This window comes from Pomacea canaliculata, linkage group LG2, assembly GCF_003073045.1.
Source record: "Pomacea canaliculata isolate SZHN2017 linkage group LG2, ASM307304v1, whole genome shotgun sequence".
Classification (NCBI taxonomy): Eukaryota; Metazoa; Mollusca; class Gastropoda; order Architaenioglossa; family Ampullariidae; genus Pomacea; species Pomacea canaliculata.
This window is the reverse complement of record NC_037591.1, coordinates 29820765-29841296: the sequence shown is the minus strand read 5'-3', so window position 1 is coordinate 29841296 and position 20532 is coordinate 29820765. Positions and strand designations below refer to the sequence as shown.

General features: G+C 40.0%; 3 protein-coding genes across 6 annotated transcripts; 2 read left to right on the top strand and 1 right to left on the bottom strand.

Annotated features, from left to right (window-relative positions):
* Positions 1-21: 21 nt before the first annotated feature.
* LOC112556164 (proteoglycan 4-like) lies at positions 22-3320 on the top strand. Its single transcript, XM_025224910.1, has one exon. It carries the CDS (start codon positions 61-63, stop codon positions 3283-3285), a length of 3225 nt encoding a protein of 1074 aa, XP_025080695.1. The 5' UTR covers positions 22-60; the 3' UTR covers positions 3286-3320.
* Positions 3321-3706: 386 nt separating this feature from the next.
* Positions 3707-9800, top strand: LOC112555692. The gene is made up of 6 exons (XM_025224183.1): positions 3707-4841; positions 5297-6045; positions 6400-6559; positions 7191-7321; positions 7614-7754; positions 8072-9800. Exons 1-6 carry the CDS (start codon positions 3707-3709, stop codon positions 8360-8362), a joined length of 2607 nt encoding a protein of 868 aa, XP_025079968.1. The 3' UTR covers positions 8363-9800.
* On the bottom strand, positions 9506-19227 carry LOC112556165. Of its 4 annotated transcripts, none has more exons than XM_025224914.1 (5): positions 19081-19227; positions 17264-17938; positions 16183-16401; positions 14586-15504; positions 9506-14333 (listed from the first exon to the last, which is right to left on the bottom strand). In XM_025224914.1, the coding sequence occupies exon 5, from the start codon at positions 13003-13005 to the stop codon at positions 12001-12003; it is 1005 nt and encodes a 334-aa protein (XP_025080699.1). In that variant the 5' UTR covers positions 13006-14333; positions 14586-15504; positions 16183-16401; positions 17264-17938; positions 19081-19227; the 3' UTR covers positions 9506-12000. The 4 variants fall into 4 exon arrangements, with proteins under 4 accessions (XP_025080699.1, XP_025080696.1, XP_025080698.1 ...); XM_025224911.1 differs by having other exon boundaries at positions 19081-19226; XM_025224913.1 differs by lacking the exon at positions 19081-19227 and adding an exon at positions 18842-19038.
* Positions 19228-20532: the final 1305 nt, after the last annotated feature.

The window sequence follows — 20532 nt, the reverse complement described above, 5'->3', positions numbered from 1 at the left end:
CAGCCTACACCAGAAAAAGACGTAAAATCGTCGCCTACATTTGTAAAAGTAGATAAGCAAATGTGGGATGAAATGGTGCAAGATAATTTAAGTGATACAAATAAGTCTCCTTCGAGCTCTGATGCTTTTGCTGGAATTAGTTCTAACATAGTAGAATACTTTCGAAATGAGTATTTTAATAGAAACGAAGCAGAGATTCTCAAACCTCTGTCCTCACCGAGCTGTTCCGAAGTCAGTACTGAAATTGAGCCCTATTTAGATACAGAGGAGCTTGTTGATGACACATCGGAACAGATAGGCATGACTCAAATGGAGGAGCGCACAGCAGAGTCCAAAAACGATGTTCAAAGACAAAAAGAAGAGCATTTGTATAAAACTGCTTTTTACAGAGCGAAAGCTTTTTCTGTTTCTCCAGAAGCACGCTTCGTATCACCTTCTCCAAGTCCACCTTTTGGTGCGTTTGAATCTAGATTGACAGAAAACAGCTTTCAGCTACCTTTCGAAAATGTTAATATCACTTCACGTGGTTCATCTGTTGCCACACCTAAAGAAGGATCTCCCATGTCGTCGCCAGTTTCACAGAAATCGGCTTCATCACAAAGGATTCAAAAGCGTCTCCCTGGAAGATCCTCCCCATTGTCCTCCCAAGGCCCCGCTCCAAGAACATCAGCAGGATCGCTTCGGCGGTACCAAAAATCTTCGACTCCTCGGTCACCGAGGACAAGACAAGCTGGTCCATTCACTTCGGATGATGCTGTTTTTTCACGCTACTCTTCGAGGAAGAGGCCATCAGCGCAGACACAAAAAGCCCATCAAACGTCTCCGCCAACAGCAGCAGTCTTCATTAAAATGGCATCTCCCCCTTCCAGCATCGCCTCTCCTCCATCGAATGACACATCATTTACGACCATGCTAGCGTCACCCCTTTTATCACCGTCAAAGGAAGGACAGATTCCGCTTCATCCCTCACGCAGCTACATTCAAAGATTGCAAAAAGCTCTTGCAACAGCTGGTTCCGACAGCCAGGAAGACAGAATTGCGAAACCTGCGTCCCCGGTTCCAAACGTGCCGGTGGATGCCCTTCGGGACACATGTTTTGGGGACGCCAGGTTTCCCAAGTATTATATAGCCGATAGAACAGGACTTCCTTCACCTACGGCACAGTTTTCCAAGCCAGCGTCTGGGCACCTCACTGGCTTGCACTTATCACCACCTAAGGTTGAGACATCCTCGAGACCAGACACGGCAGAATTATCTGCTGTTCCGAGAGTAATCGCTGTATTAGCTGAGATAAAAACGGCCTTGGCTACCAAAGAGCAAACCGCTTCGAAAACGTGTGATTCGACTTCTGTTCATCGTTCTGGTTCTTCGAAGGTTTCACACAGACAGGCATTACCAGCCTCACTGCATGCGGAGCAAACTCAGAAAGTAACCCCTTACAAGAAAAGGATGTCCTTGGCAGAGTTACTTGCTGCACAACGAAAGAACGCCAAAACCATGGCTGCCTTTAATAAACCCACTGAGTATGATAGGGGACACATGCAAGCGCCAGGCACCACTCCTCAAGAAATGAAAAGAACGGAGTCTCGCACCAGAAACACGCGGACAAAACAATCGGTTTCCGAAGGGCTCAAAAACCTTCTGGCAGCTCAAAGAAAGAACGTATTAAAGAAAAGACATGGGTGCTCCGTAGAACGTCTCCCTAAGACCAAAGCACCGAAAGACAGGTTTCCAAATAGAGCGAACCAGTCCCTGCCCCACGAGCAAGAGATGACGCCAGTCAAGGAGGAGCTCGTGAAGCACGACAGGCTGCCTCCGACCTCCACCGTAACCATTACACGGAAGACAGTCACATATACAGCAAAACCAGTGTTACCTACATCGGAATATGCCTCTCCTCCAAGAATTCTCTCCTGGCCTGTGGCCGTGTCTTCCTCTCTGCCCCAGCCTATCCCCATTCCGTCCAGAGAATCTGTAGCAACTGAATCTGAGAAAACTTTTGCTAAAGCTTCTTCAGAACCTACAAAACCTTTACGTTCCAGAATCTTCTCAGACCCTTCTTCGAAAACGTCGCTTACTTTAGTGGAGCGAAAGCAGACTATCCAGGATTCTCATCAGACCTCCACAATTCCAAGTGCCTTTTCGTCCTTCCGCGCATTTACTGCAGGATCTACTCCAATTGGAGAACCACGTCACCCAGTCCAGGACAGTCACTCAGTAACCAAAAGCCGAAATAAATCAGTGTTAAGCCACCAGTTGTCCCCATCTGTTGGACTGGAAATCATTGGCACACACCGAGACAACCAGCTCGACCAAATTTCACAAACGAAGATGACTAGTGATTCAACCCATAGAAGTTCAGGTGTTCAAAGATCGTTTGAGCACAACGAAAGTGCTGAGGAACTTAAAGACTTAATACCGATGGAAGGAAGAGAGACTGATCGTTCATTTATCGCTAAGAATACAAATGAAGATACCTCAAATGTCTTTTCAGTATTCACAAACAAGAGTCAAGAGAGACCGATTTCTCCCAAGACTTCAAGTAAGTTACGCAATTCACCAAAATCACCTCTCAGACGACGAATGGTGGACATTGTGGAGAGACAGAGACTTTTGGAGGAAAGAAGAAAGCGTAACAAATCTTTGGGATGTTCTTTTGACAGCCTAGAGAGGACCAGTCCATCGGTGAACCAAAGTCCCATTGAGAGGTCACTTGCTGATCACCCTGGGAATATCGTGGGCATTCCAAATAAACCAATAAGCAGGAAACCTCAAAGCCGTAGGTCACCTGGTTACAGCCCTGGACGCAATGTGGATTATCCTAATTCAGATGCCAATAGAGGATTCTCCAAGAAGAGCTCGCCTGGCGATTGCCCTGGGAATATTTTGGCTTATCCTGAATTCCTAGTAAACCCTCTACCACTGAATCAACAGTTACAGTCTGTAAGACATACACAGGGTTTAGTAGGAGATTCTTCAGAAAGCCTTTTCTTTAGCAAACTTCGAGCTTCTTCCTTTCAACCTTTTATGGAACACATCCCAGATCTCGGTCAGCAGAAACAGATAAAGCATGTAGCCTGCAATGAGGATAATAGTGAACTTCGAGGCATGCTGGAATATAGGTCAAAGTATCCAAATGATAGTGCTAGTATTTTTGAACATTACAAGGAGACCCAAAACGTGAATATCAATAGGACCTCCTCAGGAAGCTGTCAGCACGATAACTGGACTGTAGACACCAATTCTTCATGTGCAGACTTCTACTACTGTAAGTATATCCAGTAAGCACAAGATGAGACGAGAATTGCATAGAGTGAACTCATCTTATGAATTTAGAACAGAAGAATGCCCCAGAAGGGAATATGAGAACACGAAAAGTGGAGGGACCTTAAAAAGAGGCAACGAACCCCTGAAAGAGACCGTAACTAACATGCACAAAAAAGACAAGAGAACAACTGAAGCATCTCATTGTCGAAATGGTGCACAAGAAGCTAGTAAAACCGACCAAATTACAAGACTTGTAAAGGAATCTCGTCAGAGGCGGGAAAGTACAGAGATGAGTGGTGACAGAATCGCTGTCACAGTGGAAGAGAGACAGCAGCTAGAAGAAGTGGTTGCTAGAGAGACTCATCACGGGACAAGATTTAAAACGTTGCAAAAGCAAAGCCGCCAGCTGACAATCAAAAACAAAGAGAAATGCATTAGCATGAAGAAAGAAAAGAGTCACTCAGAGGAGTACATCATCAGGAAAAATGAGCAAGCGACGCTGCAGCACAGCAGAGGTCATCGCCTGCCAAAAGACTCACCCTCGAAGCGCCCAGAAGAGATTGAAAGGCTGGAAGTCTCCATAGGTCAGACAGAGCTCGCGGTTAGTTTGGCTACTAGACATTGCCAGGATGCTGAAGAATACAGGACTATCTCGGGCAGGTCCAGAGGTGGCAACCAGCTCCAGCACCAAAGCAAGAAAGTTAAATGTAACGACGACGAACCTTTGAGTCTCTCAGAGGAACTCAGAAATGCCGGCTGGTCACCCGAGCCACATCTGGATCTGCTTAAAAACCCGCTTTGCGGCGTGCCCAGCCTCAATGGAAATGGTCCAGGTGAGGATCTGTTGCAGTCAGCACGTCTACGGGAAGAAACCTTTAAGGGTCACTACGACAAATATAAAGGCGAAGAATTCCAGAATGTTAATACGAGTGCTAACCCATCCTCTGTGGTTGACCATTGCGAGCATGAACTTCCGGCCGGATTTTTAAATAAAAACATTCACGTAGCTAAAGCTGGTGACCTCTTTGAACAAAGGAGCTCCGGGGACTTCTGTAAAGATGAGCTGATCATGCAGGGCAGTTATTTCAGTTTTAATGAAGGGGAAGATGAAATAGATGGGTCTTTGAATGACCCCGCAGGGAAGTGGAACATTCTTTCGGAGGGTAACAACAAGGAGACGAGTCTCGTCACTGGCAGCGAAAGTGCATGCGATTTTAATACAACATGTGCAGATAAACATTTTTTGCAGTTTTCTAAAAGCGAAAACAATGAAGCGCCCGAGTCTGAAAGTCTGTTGCTGCATCCAACCACTCAGTGGGATGTTCATAACATTAACAACTCTGGAAATGATGAATCTCAAAGTTCATACTCCCCAACTCCCAGAGGTAAGAAAAACATTCTTAGAAACTCTCGGCAAAACAAGATTGATAAGCTCGGTTGGACCAGAGGAGAGCCCGTAGGTGTGGCAGGAGATCAAAATCTAAATGAGGAAACCAAACTGCTGGAAACTAAAGCTCTGCTGAAGTCTTTCCCTCGCATTAGAAGCACAGTTCTGCGCAAAAGGAGAAGCTTCGGTAGGTCTTATTTGTCGAGGCTCTTGACCAGACACATTGGTTCTGCTTGTGAGCGGGCTTCTGACTGCAAGTGCATTCAGAATCCATCTTTCCAAACCCACGCTGAAAACTACACGGGAAATAGTAACCACCGAGCCTTGAGGACAGATGTCGTCCCCTGTGGAGCTGAGGGGGGTGGCGACATAGAGAGATTGCCTCTAATGACCAAACATCTAAATTTTCGGAATCCAAACTGCAAGAAATCAACAGCCGGCGTGCCAAGTGCGTCGTGTATCACAAAGACCAGTCACGAGGAAAATGCACTTGCACTGTGGACGTGCCTGATGCCTTACTCCTCCAAACGCAAAGACGATTTTCAAACTTACAGGTACGCTTTGAAAACACTACAGCAGTGTCCCCTTCTTGTGACCTGTCATCTTTTCCTCATGATGAAAGTCAATCCAATGATTCTGCAGATTCTACCTATGAGCCAGGTGAGATTTTGAATTGCTCCTCAACTGGTTCTTGCAACTGCTTAGTGCCATCTAAACACAGTGCAGAGATTCCAGTGGGCCCTTTCCTACATGAGCATAACACCCGAAATTCAGAAATCAGCTTGTTGTGTGAAGAATGTGAGAAGTGGAACTTGGATCAAGTTGCAGGTGGCCATGAGGATAGGGAAGAGAACACACGCAGTTTTCACACTATTGAGGATGAAGCAACTGATGAAGGAGCGCAGGCAGACAGCGAAGTGGAGGCAACTGGTCATTTTCACAGTGGTCAGGATGTAGCTGCAAACATTCCTACAAGTAGTTATTTCATGTCCCCTGCTGATTCTGGTCAATTTCATCACACCAACTCTGCTTCACCTCCTGGCACAACAGCCACATCTTCCTCTCGAGAAACAGCTCCATCCAGCTCCCATTCCATTGCTGTGGAGCCCACAGACAATAACAATGGTGCTGTTGCCATTAGTGATTCCATGATGCAGGCATATGGATACAATCCAATGACCGAGTCTCCTTTCACAGCTCGTGGATACCCTGAGCTTCAGCAAGATGTCACGTCACTGGACCACATCAACGTGCCTTTTGTGAAGCGGAAAGCACTGGCTTTTCTGAGGGATGAGAAGGAAGAGTTTGTGGAAGTGGGCCGTGGAACCTATGGCTGTGTCTATCTAGCACAGGCAGCCACACGTCGTGGGACAACCAAAGTGGTAGTCAAGGTATGGAACAAGAGTTTTCTGTTGGTCTTGGCTAGCCACTGATGTAAAGCCTGTTAGTTTAGTTTAGAAAGCCAGCCAACATGCTGACTCCCTAATTGATTCACTACTTGTTTATCTACAGGAGAGAAAAAAAACATCTTTGATAATTCAGATTCCATGATATGTAGGGGATATTGATCACAAGAGGGAAAGGTGGTGGAAAAAAAAGCCTAGGTTTTTCCACATGCTCTATGTCTTGGTGAACCACTTAACTGTGCACTACCCTAAGCCCCCAAGTCAGGGGTCCTCTACCTTTTATTTTAAAAAAAGCAGCAAAGGCTATGTAGTGAGCAATAATATTATTCTTTCTTTTAGGATTTCTTCACAGATTCCACATCATGGGACCTTATTGTTCATGAAGCCCGAATGCTCTGCTACCTGCAGGACACAGGGGTCATACCTCACTTCTATGGCTTGCTCAAGCGGCGATCTTCAGCTGATGACTTTTCACTCATTCAGCAGTACTTTGGTCATGGTAAATAATTATTTGTCTGCAACTGTGATATGTTATTAGTAACACGGAAGAGATGGTTAACTTATGCAGAATAAATAACCTGTCTCATTACTACACTATGAGGTCAAAGATTACAGCAAGTTTCAGTCATCCCAGATAATAAATGTTACAAGTTAATGACAAACTGCATATTAGGTCTGGCTCTTGAAAAATGCTTAGAGAATTTTAGTTTAAGGAAATCCTTATAAAATTACTGAATACATATTCAGTATATTGCTTGCAAAGCACGTTCTTGAGTCTCCCATGTTGGACTTGCCCTGCTTCAAAACTATAGCCCCGGGTATCTTATTAATGCCTATCACAACTGGTGACAGGTAATTTAGAGAATAAAAGAGATACAATAAATTAAGACTGTTTTATTAGACACTGACATTTGGTGCTGTCCAGATTCTATTTTGATATAGCTATTAGAACTAGGAAACTCTTCTCTTGCTTTGTCAAAAATTACAGATTGTCATAAGAAGGTTGTTACAGGATAATGAGACATTCCTCATTCCAGACCAGTCTCAGATTCTAAGAATTTAATTGTCAGAAACAGCATACATGAATACTGATCCATAAAGTCTCTCATTCTTATTTTTTGTTTTTGAAGGTAAAACCTTACATACAGTTATCGTAAACAAAGAGCCTCTGCAACCTCTGGTATGGCAAGATATTGCTTGGCAACTTGCACGTGGACTTTTGCTAATACATGATCGACATGTGCTTCTGAATGATTTAAAGGTATTTATTAGTTGGAGAGAAAAATTCCTCTTTCTCTAAGCGCAAGATCACTGGTCAACAAATTTTTCTTCTGGTTGGCAAATGACACCTTTATAAACATAACAAAAATTGTCCATGGTATTAACTTTCGAGTCATTAGTATTTTGTGTTGTAACTAAATGGATAAAAAGTAATAGTTTTGTAACTACTACAGCAAAGATAATTGCAGCTAATATATACCTGTCTCATACACCAAAAAGCCATAATTGACACAGTTGAGGTTTACACTATATTTATTTTTGGGGGTCATCAGGGGGACAACGTACTGATTGACTTGCGACGAGAACGTAAAGTCATCAAGTACATAGATGTTGGCATGGCCACATTCCGCAAAGGATTAAACTTCCACCTACCCAAAGATCAGATGTCAAAATTCAACTTCCTTGCCCCTGAGGTAAGGCACAGCACAGAGAGTTGGTGCATGGATAAAGGAAAGAAAATTAGATATCAAGTTTGATGACAAAAAAAAAAAAAAACATATTGGGTATAATTATATACACAAAGAACACTAGCCATTGCAGGTTTAGAATCTGCCAACACATAACACCACAACTAAGCGTTGTCTTCTTTGACATTTTGGCACACCATGGTAGTTTATATTGGTTCTTTTTTCCTAGATGTATCATCTGACATTTTATAAAAACTTTAATGACAAATGATTGATGATAAAACATGGTTAGGGCAATTCACAGAAGCTAGTTTGCTTCACAGGTACGGGCTGGAGCTTTCACCTCTCCAATGTCAGACGTGTTCAGTCTGGGTTACCTTCTGGACCAAATAAACCGCTTGGCACGACTGGAACTCCTCCGCTACCTGAGCATGGGCTGCATGGAAAGTGTTCCTGTAGAGCGGCTTCACTTGCCTGATGTTGTGGATGCCCTTGAGCTCCATTCGAAAGCCCTCACGGGGGCATGCTATGCTGCCTCTGCAGGCGGAGAACCATCATTCAAAGCTGCCTCTGCTTCTCAGATGGACAAGAAACTCAAATCTTTGCTGGTCTAGAGGGTGGGAAAAGTGCTTTTCGATTTATAGTGCAATGTAAAAGCATATTTGTTTATGCTCATTTTGATGCAGTTGCCTGACTGGCAGTATGTCCCAGGGTGAAGGTAAGACTTTCCCTGCATGTTGCCTCTCTGATGTTAAGAGGAATGTGGTTAAGGTTTATGTATGAATGTCAGAGTGAGGGATTATTATAACTAAACTATGAAGCGAACATTTTATAAATGTCACTTAAGTCTTTTAGATTGACGGGAAAGCAAAATATTCTTTGCATAAGCAAGCAAATAGTAGGCTAGTTACATATTAAAATACAATGAAAGCCTGTAATGAGTTTGAATGGGTTAATTAAATGTATGAGACCAAAAAAAAAAAAAAGGATTTGATACTTTTATGCACAACAGATAATGCAGTCTGGAGTGAAGGGAAATGAAAACAAGAGTGCATCTGTTTTACTTGTGACGTTGCTTTCAGTAAGAAAAAATTTGTTGTATAGAAAGAATGTTCATAGTCTTCTTCTTCTTTTGACTCGCTCATTTGTGTACGTCAGCATAAAACAATACCAGCCACTGTCTCTCAGATTAAAATATGTAATTAAAATCAAGTCTTTCAGCTTTATCCTGCAACCGTTTCTCCTAATTTCTTTGGTCAAATATCAAATTTAAACGTCAGAAATATGGCATAATTGTGCAAAAAAAAAAATATAGCAGTTGAACCAAAACAGGGGTTTTGGCATCATTTTGTGAGACTTTGATGACAAATGACTCTTTGACAAATATTAGCTGACCAATTTTATGAACTGTTCAGATTTTTTATGACTGCACACTTTATGTGCTTATATTTTTCTCTCAGTACTGCAGGAAGCAAAACCAAACTTAATTTGTCAATTCACATGTTCAGCAGACAAGCTATTTGGTTTAAAGTGATAATATGATAAAAACAGTAATTCCAACTTTTTTTTTAAAAAAAAGGAGGAAAAATAAATTGAGAAATATTTTAACATAATACATAACATGAAACTGAACACAAGAATCGACTCACAAACAGAAAACCTGCACAGGTTTTAGCAGAAGTGAATATTAACTTAAACAGATACATTAGAGAAATTCACTTGAAAACTCCCAAGTGAACAAGTAAAACAGAAAGTAGGATCAATTGCTTTAATAACTGTCTGACCTGGATACATGGATATTAGAATCCTACTCTTCATGTGTCATGAAGTTAAAAAAAATAAAACTTAAATGTTAAAGGCAGCACATATAAAAAAACAGCATTTAGTCGTAGAACTATCACATCTGCCTACTAAGGATTTTCCATAGTTGCTATACAGCTACACCCCTGACTATGGAAATATGAATGTGTTAAAAAAAAAGGGGGAATTTAGGTTACCAAAACTATTATTAATGAAGCAATGCTTTTTTTTTTTTTGGGGGGGAGGGAGGGGAAGGGGACAATACTCAGTTCATAAAGTGCAGAAGCACTTTAGAAACACAAACATCTCAGTCAAATGTGGAAACTATTTTTTTTGTCAATATGAATATTGTAGTTTCTGTTTAAAATTTCATTAAATTTAATATTTACATAAAGTAACTTACAAATGTGTGTCATGTCATTTGTGGCAATGTGACAAAGACAGTGGTAAATGAAAAAACGTCACGATTCTTGCTACTACAAAGGGCCAAATGCCAGAGAAAATCAACCTTCACGGGAACGCTATAGACAATGATAGGTAGGCCTGGAATTATGTCCATCAAAAAAATATTTGCAACATACAAAAATCCTAATCTGATTAGTTAATTCAGCTGGTTTTTTACAAACTATACAGCCAAGTGCACATCACAAGGTTGAAGATAGCCCAACACATGATCCCCATTATTAGTACACCACACTTCTAGCATGCAAAAGATGATCTGGTCAACAGCAAACAAATGAAAGTCCAGAAACGTACAAAAATTATCAATTTATCTACTTCCTTGTTGACACGAGTGAGCAAACAAACATGCAGAGAAGCATGTGTGGTGTACACAGACTGATCACCAATGCCTCTACAAATCCCATATTGGAAGAGAAGCACAACTGAAGTAAATATATGCTTTGAATGTAATGGTAGTTTTCCTTTTACTAAGGATATTTACACATTTCATTTACAACTATATTATAACCATTGTTATTGTATCAATACTCTGTTCAACTACGTTTCGAGTACTAGTACCATGTGAGAAAGATAAACACTCTTAACTGGTTTCAGACCAGTTAAAACAACACCTGTACAACCAAAATAAGCATGATTATTTAAACTCACACGACTGTCAGAGCAAAGTAGGTATTTTTCCTAAAGGATCTTTTAGCCTGTTATTGTATGCAGTGTATTCTTGTTTCAAGGGAAGCAAAATATTTTTCTTCTCTACTGGTCTTTTGCTCTGTTTTATAACCAGCTCCAGTTCATCAACTTTGTTTTCGTTGCAGTCTTCAAAAACAGATTTTGGTTTCTCTGGCAGTTTTTCTTCTAGAATCTAATAGAGAGCTGTATATATAATTCTTCTTATTACAATACCAACAGGCAGCGTGGTCAAAATACCAAAAGATGTCCAAAGCTAATGTAGCACAACTCTTTTTGAATCCCCTTGGTGAGTGATTTATTGGGGATTTCAGAGTGTGAGGCAATGCTGATAGCTTAGATGTTACATATCAAAGTCCTCTGATACTTTTTCAGATGTTAAAACCAATGTTAGAGCCCAGCTAATGAAGAATAACAAGGGTTGCATTGTCAGGGAAGGTTTGATCTTCAAAAGCTCACTTCAAATTCTGTTATATCATTTGGCAGCAAGAAAATGTCTAAATAAGATTTTAATTCACGTACCAAGTTGCATTAATTTTTTCTGATTTTTTTGTAGAAAGAATGGTTACAAACCTGTCCATCCCTGTACATTTCTTCGCTTCCTTTTTTATGATTTTTTTTGAAACATATGGTTCCATATTCTGCTATCAGTAGTTATTCATCTTGCAAGTTGGAAGATTTTTTTTTGACTGATATCCTGCTTCATGTTTTTACAAACTTCTTTGCTGACATTGACCTTGTATCACGTACCCTTCACCTCCACAGCCTGAGTATTTCTCCTTTTTTTGTGGTTTGACTTGAGTTTGTATATACAAGCATACTCCAAGAAGAACATCATAAACATTCACTTATAAATCCCAGAAATAAAGATATTTGCTAAGGTAAGATATAAAATTTGTGCTGCTCAATCTGAAAGCTAGCTGCCTTGCTGACTCTATCCAGCGAACAAGCTGCCTAGACAGGTGAAAAAACTTGTAACAATTGAAGAGAGGTGCCATCTGACTGAATCAGGATTTTGATCACTTCAAAAATATCTCAAAATTTGTTTTCATTAGTCAAGCCACAATATATTACTGTTTTTATTCCCAAAGCAAACTCATCCTTCTTTCTTACATATTAACAATTAAAATATACTTTACAATGTTTTCTTTCAAATGTAATGCCTTTCTTAATAAGCACTATCGGAGATAAATTTCCACCCCTGTCATTTGCTCTGTGTGACTTGACTTTCTCAGAATTCTCGCTTTTTTTTTAACAAATGGCTCGCCGTCAATTTCTATTGTTCTCTTCCCCTTCAAGCGGTGTCTCAGATCATCTCTAGTGATGCTATTAAAATCTGCTTTAGATCTTTCTTGTACATCTTCATCTTCTGCTCATACTGGTTCCAGTTTTGTTCAAAACTGTCAGACCTGCAATGTTGTTCCCAAAGGATATCATTGTCTGGTGAATCATTTAAGCTGGCTTTGCCAGGCATTTCTAATGACTCGCCAGCATCATTCCTGCTGTGATCATTAATCCACGTGCAATGGGACTGAGTGTCACCTCTTTTTCTGTGTCTGATATGGGTATATCCTTGTGCCATCTCATGGTTGAAATCATTGTGCCCAATTTCTTGTCTACTAAAATTATGTTCCACAGAATTATTATCCACACCATTTTTGGGGTTCCTTTTGAAATTTTTGTTCCTATAGCCATCTTTAGCTCTTCTTTGTAGATGTCTGGTGTGCTCTGAGAAGCCATCCTCAACAGAAGAGTGTGTCCTAGAGAATGTTTCACTGTGACTTTGTCCACATTCAGGCTCCCCACTTCTGTTGTATGTTTCGCTGTGCCATATCTCTCGAACTCTAGGGTGCCTCTTCTCTAGACTACTAGGTGTTTGCTCATCTCCATTAAAGGTAGTCTCTGCTTCCCCTACGTAGGCTCTCTTCCACTCTTCATAATTTGCAAACTTCTTTCCTCTTTTTGATGGGTTACCTCTCTGCTCATCAAAACTGTGTCTTGCAAAGTCTTCAAGTCTGCTGCTGCCTGTTTGTTTCTCTGACTCTAGCACATCCCAGGCATCTTTTTCTGCAGTCAATGGTGGTTCTTCAGTGAATGAGCTGCTTCTATGATTTTTTCTTAAGTCCTTAGCTTCACACCATTCTTTGTAGCTTGCAAACTGCTTATTGGCATTTGCCTGTCCAATGAACTCCTTTTTGCCATACCATGCTGTATTACTCGATTCATTGCGTACTTTCTCAATGCCAACGGAACTTATTTTCTTGTTTCTCTCAGCTCCTCGTACATGTCGTAGAGGTACTTGAGATGTCATCGTTAGACCTTCTCCAGTTGTCAGAACTTCCACTTCCAGCCTCTTCTTCCACAGACTCTACTGGAAAATTCAAGTATGTTTCTCTATTTTGGTCAAAACTTTTATTGCTGTCTCCATCTGAAGCCACTAAAAACCTGGATCTGCTGCTTTTTCCTCTCAACCTGCTGACCATTTCATTGACAACTGAACTCTGTTGAGTATTTCTTTCCCATCTACGAGAGTTCCCATTCTTTCTATCCTTATCTTTGTACGGAAAACTTGCCATTTGATAAGAAGCTTCATCATCAGAAGTGTGAAGGTTGTATGGAGGACAATCATCCCATGTTTGAGCATCTCGGCAAGAAGCTTTGCTACTCCATGAGGAAGATTCATGTCGTGAAAGATCCAACCCATTGTCCCATTGGTCATTTCTCTTCCAATCTCCCCCTCTCCAATCTGTAGGCGTGTGGAAGCCAGTTGAAGAACGTGACATATGCCACTTACCAGACCTTTTGTTTTCAGGTTCCCTCTCTCTTTCCCCTTCCCACTCTGACTGAGACCACTGGTCCATGACCAAACTATAGTCCCTACTTCGGTCACTTCCATCCCTAGTGCGAAATCACTTCTCTCATGTTCCATACTGTCTTGCCTGTCTGAACCTAGCCATTCTTCTCTTGAATAATGGTTGAATGGTGATCCACGATTCTCCCATCTCCTCGGAAAAGGGCTTCTCCTTTGTGCCATAGTCCTATGGCTGTGTCTTGCTGTAGGGCTAGGACTTCTGCTCCTTTTTGATGGTATTTCACTGATGTTCATTGCCTCTAATTCCCTGAACTTCATCATGCGTCCAGAGATACTCACTGAGTGGTCATGAGTTACATAAGGACCAGTTGTTGTATCTGTATCTCTTTCCTCATCTCTAAATTCAGTCATTTCAATGGACTGTGAAGGTAAGCTTTTTTTGATATTTGCTTTACCACCATTCAGTTTATGCACAGTGCAATTTCTCTTCTTTCCTCTTTTAAACCAATTCTTTTCTCTGGCCGTTCCCCAAGACAGAAGATTTGTGGTTGACTTTTGCCTCCCTTTTAATGAGTTAGGGCGGCTGAAATCTTTGCCATGTTGATCTCCTAACGCAAGCGAAGACTGAAACATTTTCTCGGCTTCCTTGCTCATGAAGTTATGAGGTTTAATTTCCTCTGCATCCTCTGAACCAAAAGCCATGTTGTTTTTGTCTTTGTAAAGTGGTCTCCCTTTAAAGTCTCGCAAGACAAACCTTTTACCCCTCCTCTTGTAGTCCCATGAAGCATTACCATGTAACTTTCTAAATCTAGTCTTTTTTCCACAAACTGCAATCAAAATAAATAAAAATAAAATAATAAAGTGAACAACTTACATAATTAGAAGTAGGGCAAAATAACTTCTACACAAAAAATAGAATAGCAGTAAGCTACAAGAATATCAACATCCTAATGAACACGCATATTATTGCAGACACACTTTACACCGTTTTGATGCTAATTTTCTCCCCTTAAAAATCTTAACATCAGGTGAAAAAAAATGAACAATCCTTAACATGCAAACACTCAAAGTGTTCTCACCTTGGCCCTTACAAACAGCTCCCTGATCATCTATATATGACTCTCTTCCTTCTCCTGACAGGCCACACTCTCCATCCTTTACAGAAAGAACCACTTCTGCTGGCCTGAAGACTGCCATCATGGTGACTGACACTGCATCCATCCCTACCTTTGAACTGCAGATCAACTTCAGAATGAGAATCTGTCACCTCCCCATCTGACCTGGTTATTTCTCCGTCTGAGACATCTTTTACCTTTTGCTCCTTGCTGGTACCTATGCGGTTTTCTTTTGAGTCAGACTCCACAGCGCAATCAGTCATAATCAAATTATTCTTCGACTTGCTTCCTAACCCAGGAGGAGAGGAATAGGAATGCAGCTTATCTATCAAGGTAAGCAATTTGCTGGCAACACTTGACTCCTTTTTCTGGTCCTGACTGGAGCTTCCAACATGTCTACGGCTTCCTGAATGTTTGCTGTCTGCATGCAAGAATCCTTGGTGGCTTGTATTTACAATTTCAGGTGGTTCATTCAATGTGGTGGTTGCAGCTACAAGAGGGACAGCCCTAGCAGGGCCACCCCAAACACATTCACCATCAGGTGATCTGGGTCCATCTTCTCCTTTCATCCTGTTCACCATGTCGACATTCATAGTGATTGCATGCGCCATGTGAGTGGCATCCTGACTTGAATCACAAGCCATCTCAAACGGCTGTGATAAAGAATCATTGTCACTGGTTGTGGTTCCTTTTGTCAATCTACAAGACTCTTGTTTTTTTCTGTTTTGGTTTATTTCTGGCTTGTCTGGAAAATGTTTTTTATTTTTTCCGAATGTTGGAGCAATGTATTTCAAGGAATTAGATAACTTGGGTGGCGAGTTGTCAGCAAAATGTTGACAAGATCTTCTGGTTCTATAGCAAACTGCTCTAAACGCCTTCTTACCTGCAATGAAAGTCAATTACATTAACACTGGGTTCATGGTCATTATGTCATTATTTGTTATTCTATAAGAAAAAATCCAGTCTCAAATCAAGTTTGTTTGGTGAAATAAACTTAGCTACAAGATTAGCAGTTTTATTTAAACCTACTGATTAATCAACTAAATCTAACAATAGTACTAAAGAGTTTTCAACCAAAAGAAATTTGCATTTTTTAAAAATATTTATCTGATAACAATACACTGTTGAAATATTCTGAAACAAACTCATTTTATAAGCCAGATCTTTTTCTGAGACTATTTTCTCCAGCAAATTAAAGTTAGAACCAACTAAATATTTGTTATTAATTTCTTTTTTTTTTAAACACCAACAAATCTTACAATATTTCAATAATATTTTCCACATTTAAACAGCACAAAATCTTATGAAGGGTCAATGATTACACTACATGACACCAACGTCCTCATCAAAAATTCCTAATGCTAACAAGTATATTAGCTTTTTTTTTTTTTTTTTTAAACAAGCTCTTGAACGATTTTCATACAAAAATTAAAGAAAAATGTCACTTAGAACTGACTACTGTGGAACAATAAACTTATGAAATTCTATCTTTAAACACACAAGCAGCAATATTACTGATCAGTATTCAGGAATAAATTCATCACAACACCTTAACACTTACATCTACATCTGTAAGATCATGGTTCAACCCACACTTTTCCTCACATGAGCCTGATATGAAGCCAGAACATATGTGCAAGCCGGGGCAGTTTGAACCTTTTTTGCAAGAAGATTTGTTGTAGTAACGGCACAAGAAGGGGCGGGTGACAGAAGTTCGGGCTTTTCGTCGGGTGAAGAGAACTCTCAATTCCTCAACGCTTAGATGGTCCATGAAATAAGCCTTGTGACAATTTAAAATAAAAAAGATTCTATGCATTTTCCAAAATGTCTCTGTATTATACCTATGCTAAAAGTGATAATAATAAAAGAACTGCCAGCTTGCTAAGATTTTCATTTTGCAAGTAATTAAGTGATTGAGAAAATATATGTCTGCATTTGTACAATATATTTTGTATGTTGGGTGCTATTTGTGAAATAGAAACTAGAGGTCATCTTAAATGACTGGGCTGAAAAAAACCCCACCCAAATACCCATGTTCTCATGGCCAAGAAATGAACCACAGTCATACATCACATACAGCAGAAAGTACAAGTACAAGGGATTTACAATAACAACAGATTGCAAAGGAAGTCAAGTATAGTGTTGATTTAGCGGCATCCGAACCATATGAATACGAGAATGTGAAATTGTATTAGGTGGCTCAGAATAGAAAGCCAGGCTTTCTAAGCTTAGTACAATTCAGGTTAAAAAAAGTTTCTGTGAAATGAACTAAATCTAAATTATATGGAAATCTAAAAAATGGGTGGTAGGTAGGGGTGGACTAAATAGAAGACCATGACCTGAAGCTTTTTATCATAAGACCTGAAGATCCAGCATTACACTCTGCAGCCTAGATATGGCATAATAATTCAAAGAAAGACTGTGCCCACACATGCAGAACACAGCATGTAACTTCCTCCTATTTTCTAATACCATTTTGATCTACTTAAATCTATTCCAGTGATTAGATGTTATCAATTTTACTGAATTCCCAAAAAGTTTGCATCCAACAGGTTTTTACCTGCAAAAGGCACTACCAGTACATTTGAATCTGATAAGATTAGCCTATGCAGAACTGAAAACTACAGTGTGACTTGTCTTACCTTTAGTATCTTGTAGTTGTGGCCACTACTGATATCATGTGTGTAGTGACACGGATCAAACCTACACAGACCTGATAGCAGAAAGAACTTGCACAAATGCAGCTTACCACACTTATCCTTACACTGATCATTTTGTTTACTGTTTTTCTCACATAACAGTAGTTTTGTAGTTACTTCTACTTCTATGCCATCTAGGGGGAGCATATCCATGGAATCCTCCTCTACCACGCCTTCATTGTCACTCCATTTATAGGGGTTATAATCTGAAGCCTTTGATTTATGCACATTAAAACACTTTGGATAGACTTTGAGAAATTTCTTTAACTCTTCTAAGCTTCTAATGTTGGCAGTCTGTAATGTTTCCCAGTTCTGTTTCCATATGTTTCCAAGGCAGTCAACACCACTTCTTTCGCATAGCCTTTGAATGATGCATCTTACAATATCTTTATACTTGTTTTGCTTTTTAGGAGAATGATGTCTCCTAAAGTAAAACCTTTCTTGAATGTGATCAGCCATCACTATGATTTGAATCTTTTTTAAAGAAATGAATTCTCCTTCATCAAGTAATTTAAACAATCAATTAACAGGTTTTTTTTGTATATTTCAAAATAAAAAATAAAGACATAATTATATTCTCTCTTAATCATGGCATGATGTTGAAAATCCTCATCAGACCTGCAAATAGGACACACACACACACACAAAATTAATTATTAACAGAAATTTGTAACAAGCTTTATCTAACAGAGCATGCCACTTACATGAATCATTTACCACCTCGCCTAGAGAATGTAAATAAAATTATATGGGTAATGTTACAGAAACAGATTAAATCAAAATAAAAGGTAATAATGCTTTCCTATGGATGTTATTCTTCTTTTGGGATACACATATTTTAAATATATTACACAGATGTCATTCTTCCACTCTGATACAGATTTTGCTATGACAAAAAGTTGTTTTAAAAAATTAGGAGATGTGTACAGAACCATAGACATTTACAATTATTTTATATATAAATAAACTGCTATGAATAGAAAAATTTAGCCTGAGGCACTGATTGAAAAATGCTATTTATACTATTAATTCAAATAATATGATTACTAGTTTTTTTTTTAAGAAAAACCATCATCAGCAAGTACCACTAATAAGAGATAATATCCAGAACCAGCAAATCACTGCTCTAGCTACAGTGATGAACTAACAAAAACTTGTGAAAGCTGCTTCATTAATCTCTAAATTTGAATCAGTAGCTATACCATATCAGCTAAACGATACACAATCTTACTGTTTATATTTTGGTCTTTTGCTCATCTATATGATGCAGTATGTGTTCGCTGGAGAACTCCTTAAACGTAACTTGTACTGCTTACTTCTTTTATTTTGTATTTCACTTCCGTGTTTACCGAACGAAAGTAAGGTTTCTGCTACTAAAGTTAACTTCAAAGGAACTATCGTTTCTGAGAAATTTTCAGTTCGGCCATTGCCAGTTCTAGTAAAACATACGCATTATACAAGCTGTTGGCTGACATAATTGTTGAATAATAAAATAAAAGTTTGAATCAAACCACTGCTTACAACGCTCGTTCCTAAGACTTAACGCCGACGCACGAATAAACACTCAGACTGGCTAAGTAAGACTGCAAAACGAAAGTTCCAATACGGCCTTACAGTGTCTGACTAGATCACATTTGACTAGATCATTTAGACCTGCTTCAAAAAGCAGAAAGTAATATCTGACAAAGAATCGTTATTAAATCAACACATACTGCTTAAATATTATTAAGAACTAAGTTACAATATGGATAGGAACTTACCCTTTCTCTAAACACCTTTGCCCAACGTGCAGATATGCGTTCTTCCTCGTTTTGAAACGGGAGGTAACTCACAATGCTTAGTTCCCATGATCACAGAAAGGGAGATCATCGTATGCGGTGTAGATCCATTGGCAACGACTGTGGGCCCTAGTGGAGCCAAAGCTACAGGCTTACTCTGAAGTACCGATCCTGCTTTACGGATGTGAAACGTGAACTCTTCTTGCCGATACGGAGATGAGAATCCGGACATTCCAAACAATTCTCCTATCATCAGTTCACAAGAAACAACACGTACCGCGCGCCAGTAATGCTTTGAACAGTTTACTTTTTTGTGGTCTATATATCTAGTACAGTTTTGAATAATTGATTAAGTATCCTCCGTATAACCCTCCCTCTCTCACACACATGCGCGGGTCCTCAGTTAAATACAAATTGGCCAATACAAGTTTCTTCTAAAGTATCAAAGAAAAAAAACATATTGTATTAGCACATATATAAAAGACATGTATCTACAATACGTAATTTTTATGTCATTAACATACGGGTTGAGGATGGTAAGGGACGGTCCGTGTCTTTAGGGAGGGTGTTAGAGATCTCCCATTTCAAGGGGCCAGCTTTACCTGAGGGCGGTACCATCTCCTCTCCCTCGCTGTCTTACCTTCCACAACCCATCGGCTGTGTCGATTGGGGAAAGAGAGCTGCGCTAAACGGGTATCGAATTGGCATGCCTCTGTGTTCGTAAGCCAGTACGTGTAGTAACTACACAGCTACTCGCTCCTCCTACACGTAGGAAGCGGATTCCGATTGCAAAGTGTCGATCGGAGTAGGATTAGGAGATCGATGATTGACGAGAACTGTGCAGCAGGAGAATTGTAATTGTCTTTACGTAGGTGACCTGTAATATGAAGGAATTGAGCACTTTGACAGACGAAATGAATGGACATAGCGTGCGAAGGTTGACGTTGTGACTGGGGCTTTATCACCTCATTGACTTCCGACTGTATAAGTTCATGGGACTACCATTAAAGTCGCTTAATTATATTGTTATGCTAACTACAGGCTGTGGTGATACCTGAGCAAAGAAAGACCCGCCGGACAGAGCGCTTCCACGACTCTGTAGTTTGGCTGCTTCTGCTTACTGACCTTATATCTTCCACCCGATCGTTACGCAATATCTCCTTTCTAAAGCACTAAAATCATCTGCTATCATTCACAGCCTGGCAGCTAAAAGGCCACACTGGCCATCGTAAACGTGAGAAAACCAGGGACGAATTAGTTGCAAACCAGACACTTGTGAAAACACGATCGAGAAGGTACGTTTATATATCTTACTAGACACTATGTTTTCGTGTGAAATGGCGGCTTTGCGCCTGAAGGTTTTGTCATCAAGGATTCCTACCAGACCATCAGAGATCACCATGCAGGTCGTGCTTCTTGTTTTGTTTTTTTTAA

Bases quoted from the DNA above. Each gene is read 5' to 3' on its own strand.
- LOC112556164 (XM_025224910.1), top strand. From the start codon at position 61: ATGTGGGATGAAATGGTGCAAGATAATTTAAGTGATACAAATAAGTCT.
- LOC112555692 (XM_025224183.1), top strand. From the start codon at position 3,707: ATGAAGAAAGAAAAGAGTCACTCAGAGGAGTACATCATCAGGAAAAAT. The intron at 6,046-6,399 runs GTATGGAACAAG...TCTTTCTTTTAG, and splicing joins CAACCAAAGTGGTAGTCAAG to GATTTCTTCACAGATTCCAC. The intron at 7,322-7,613 runs GTATTTATTAGT...GGGGGTCATCAG, and splicing joins TGCTTCTGAATGATTTAAAG to GGGGACAACGTACTGATTGA.
- LOC112556165 (XM_025224911.1), bottom strand. From the start codon at position 14,727: ATGGATGCAGTGTCAGTCACCATGATGGCAGTCTTCAGGCCAGCAGAA. The intron at 14,334-14,585 runs GTGAGAACACTT...TTTTGATTGCAG, and splicing joins AGCTGTTTGTAAGGGCCAAG to TTTGTGGAAAAAAGACTAGA.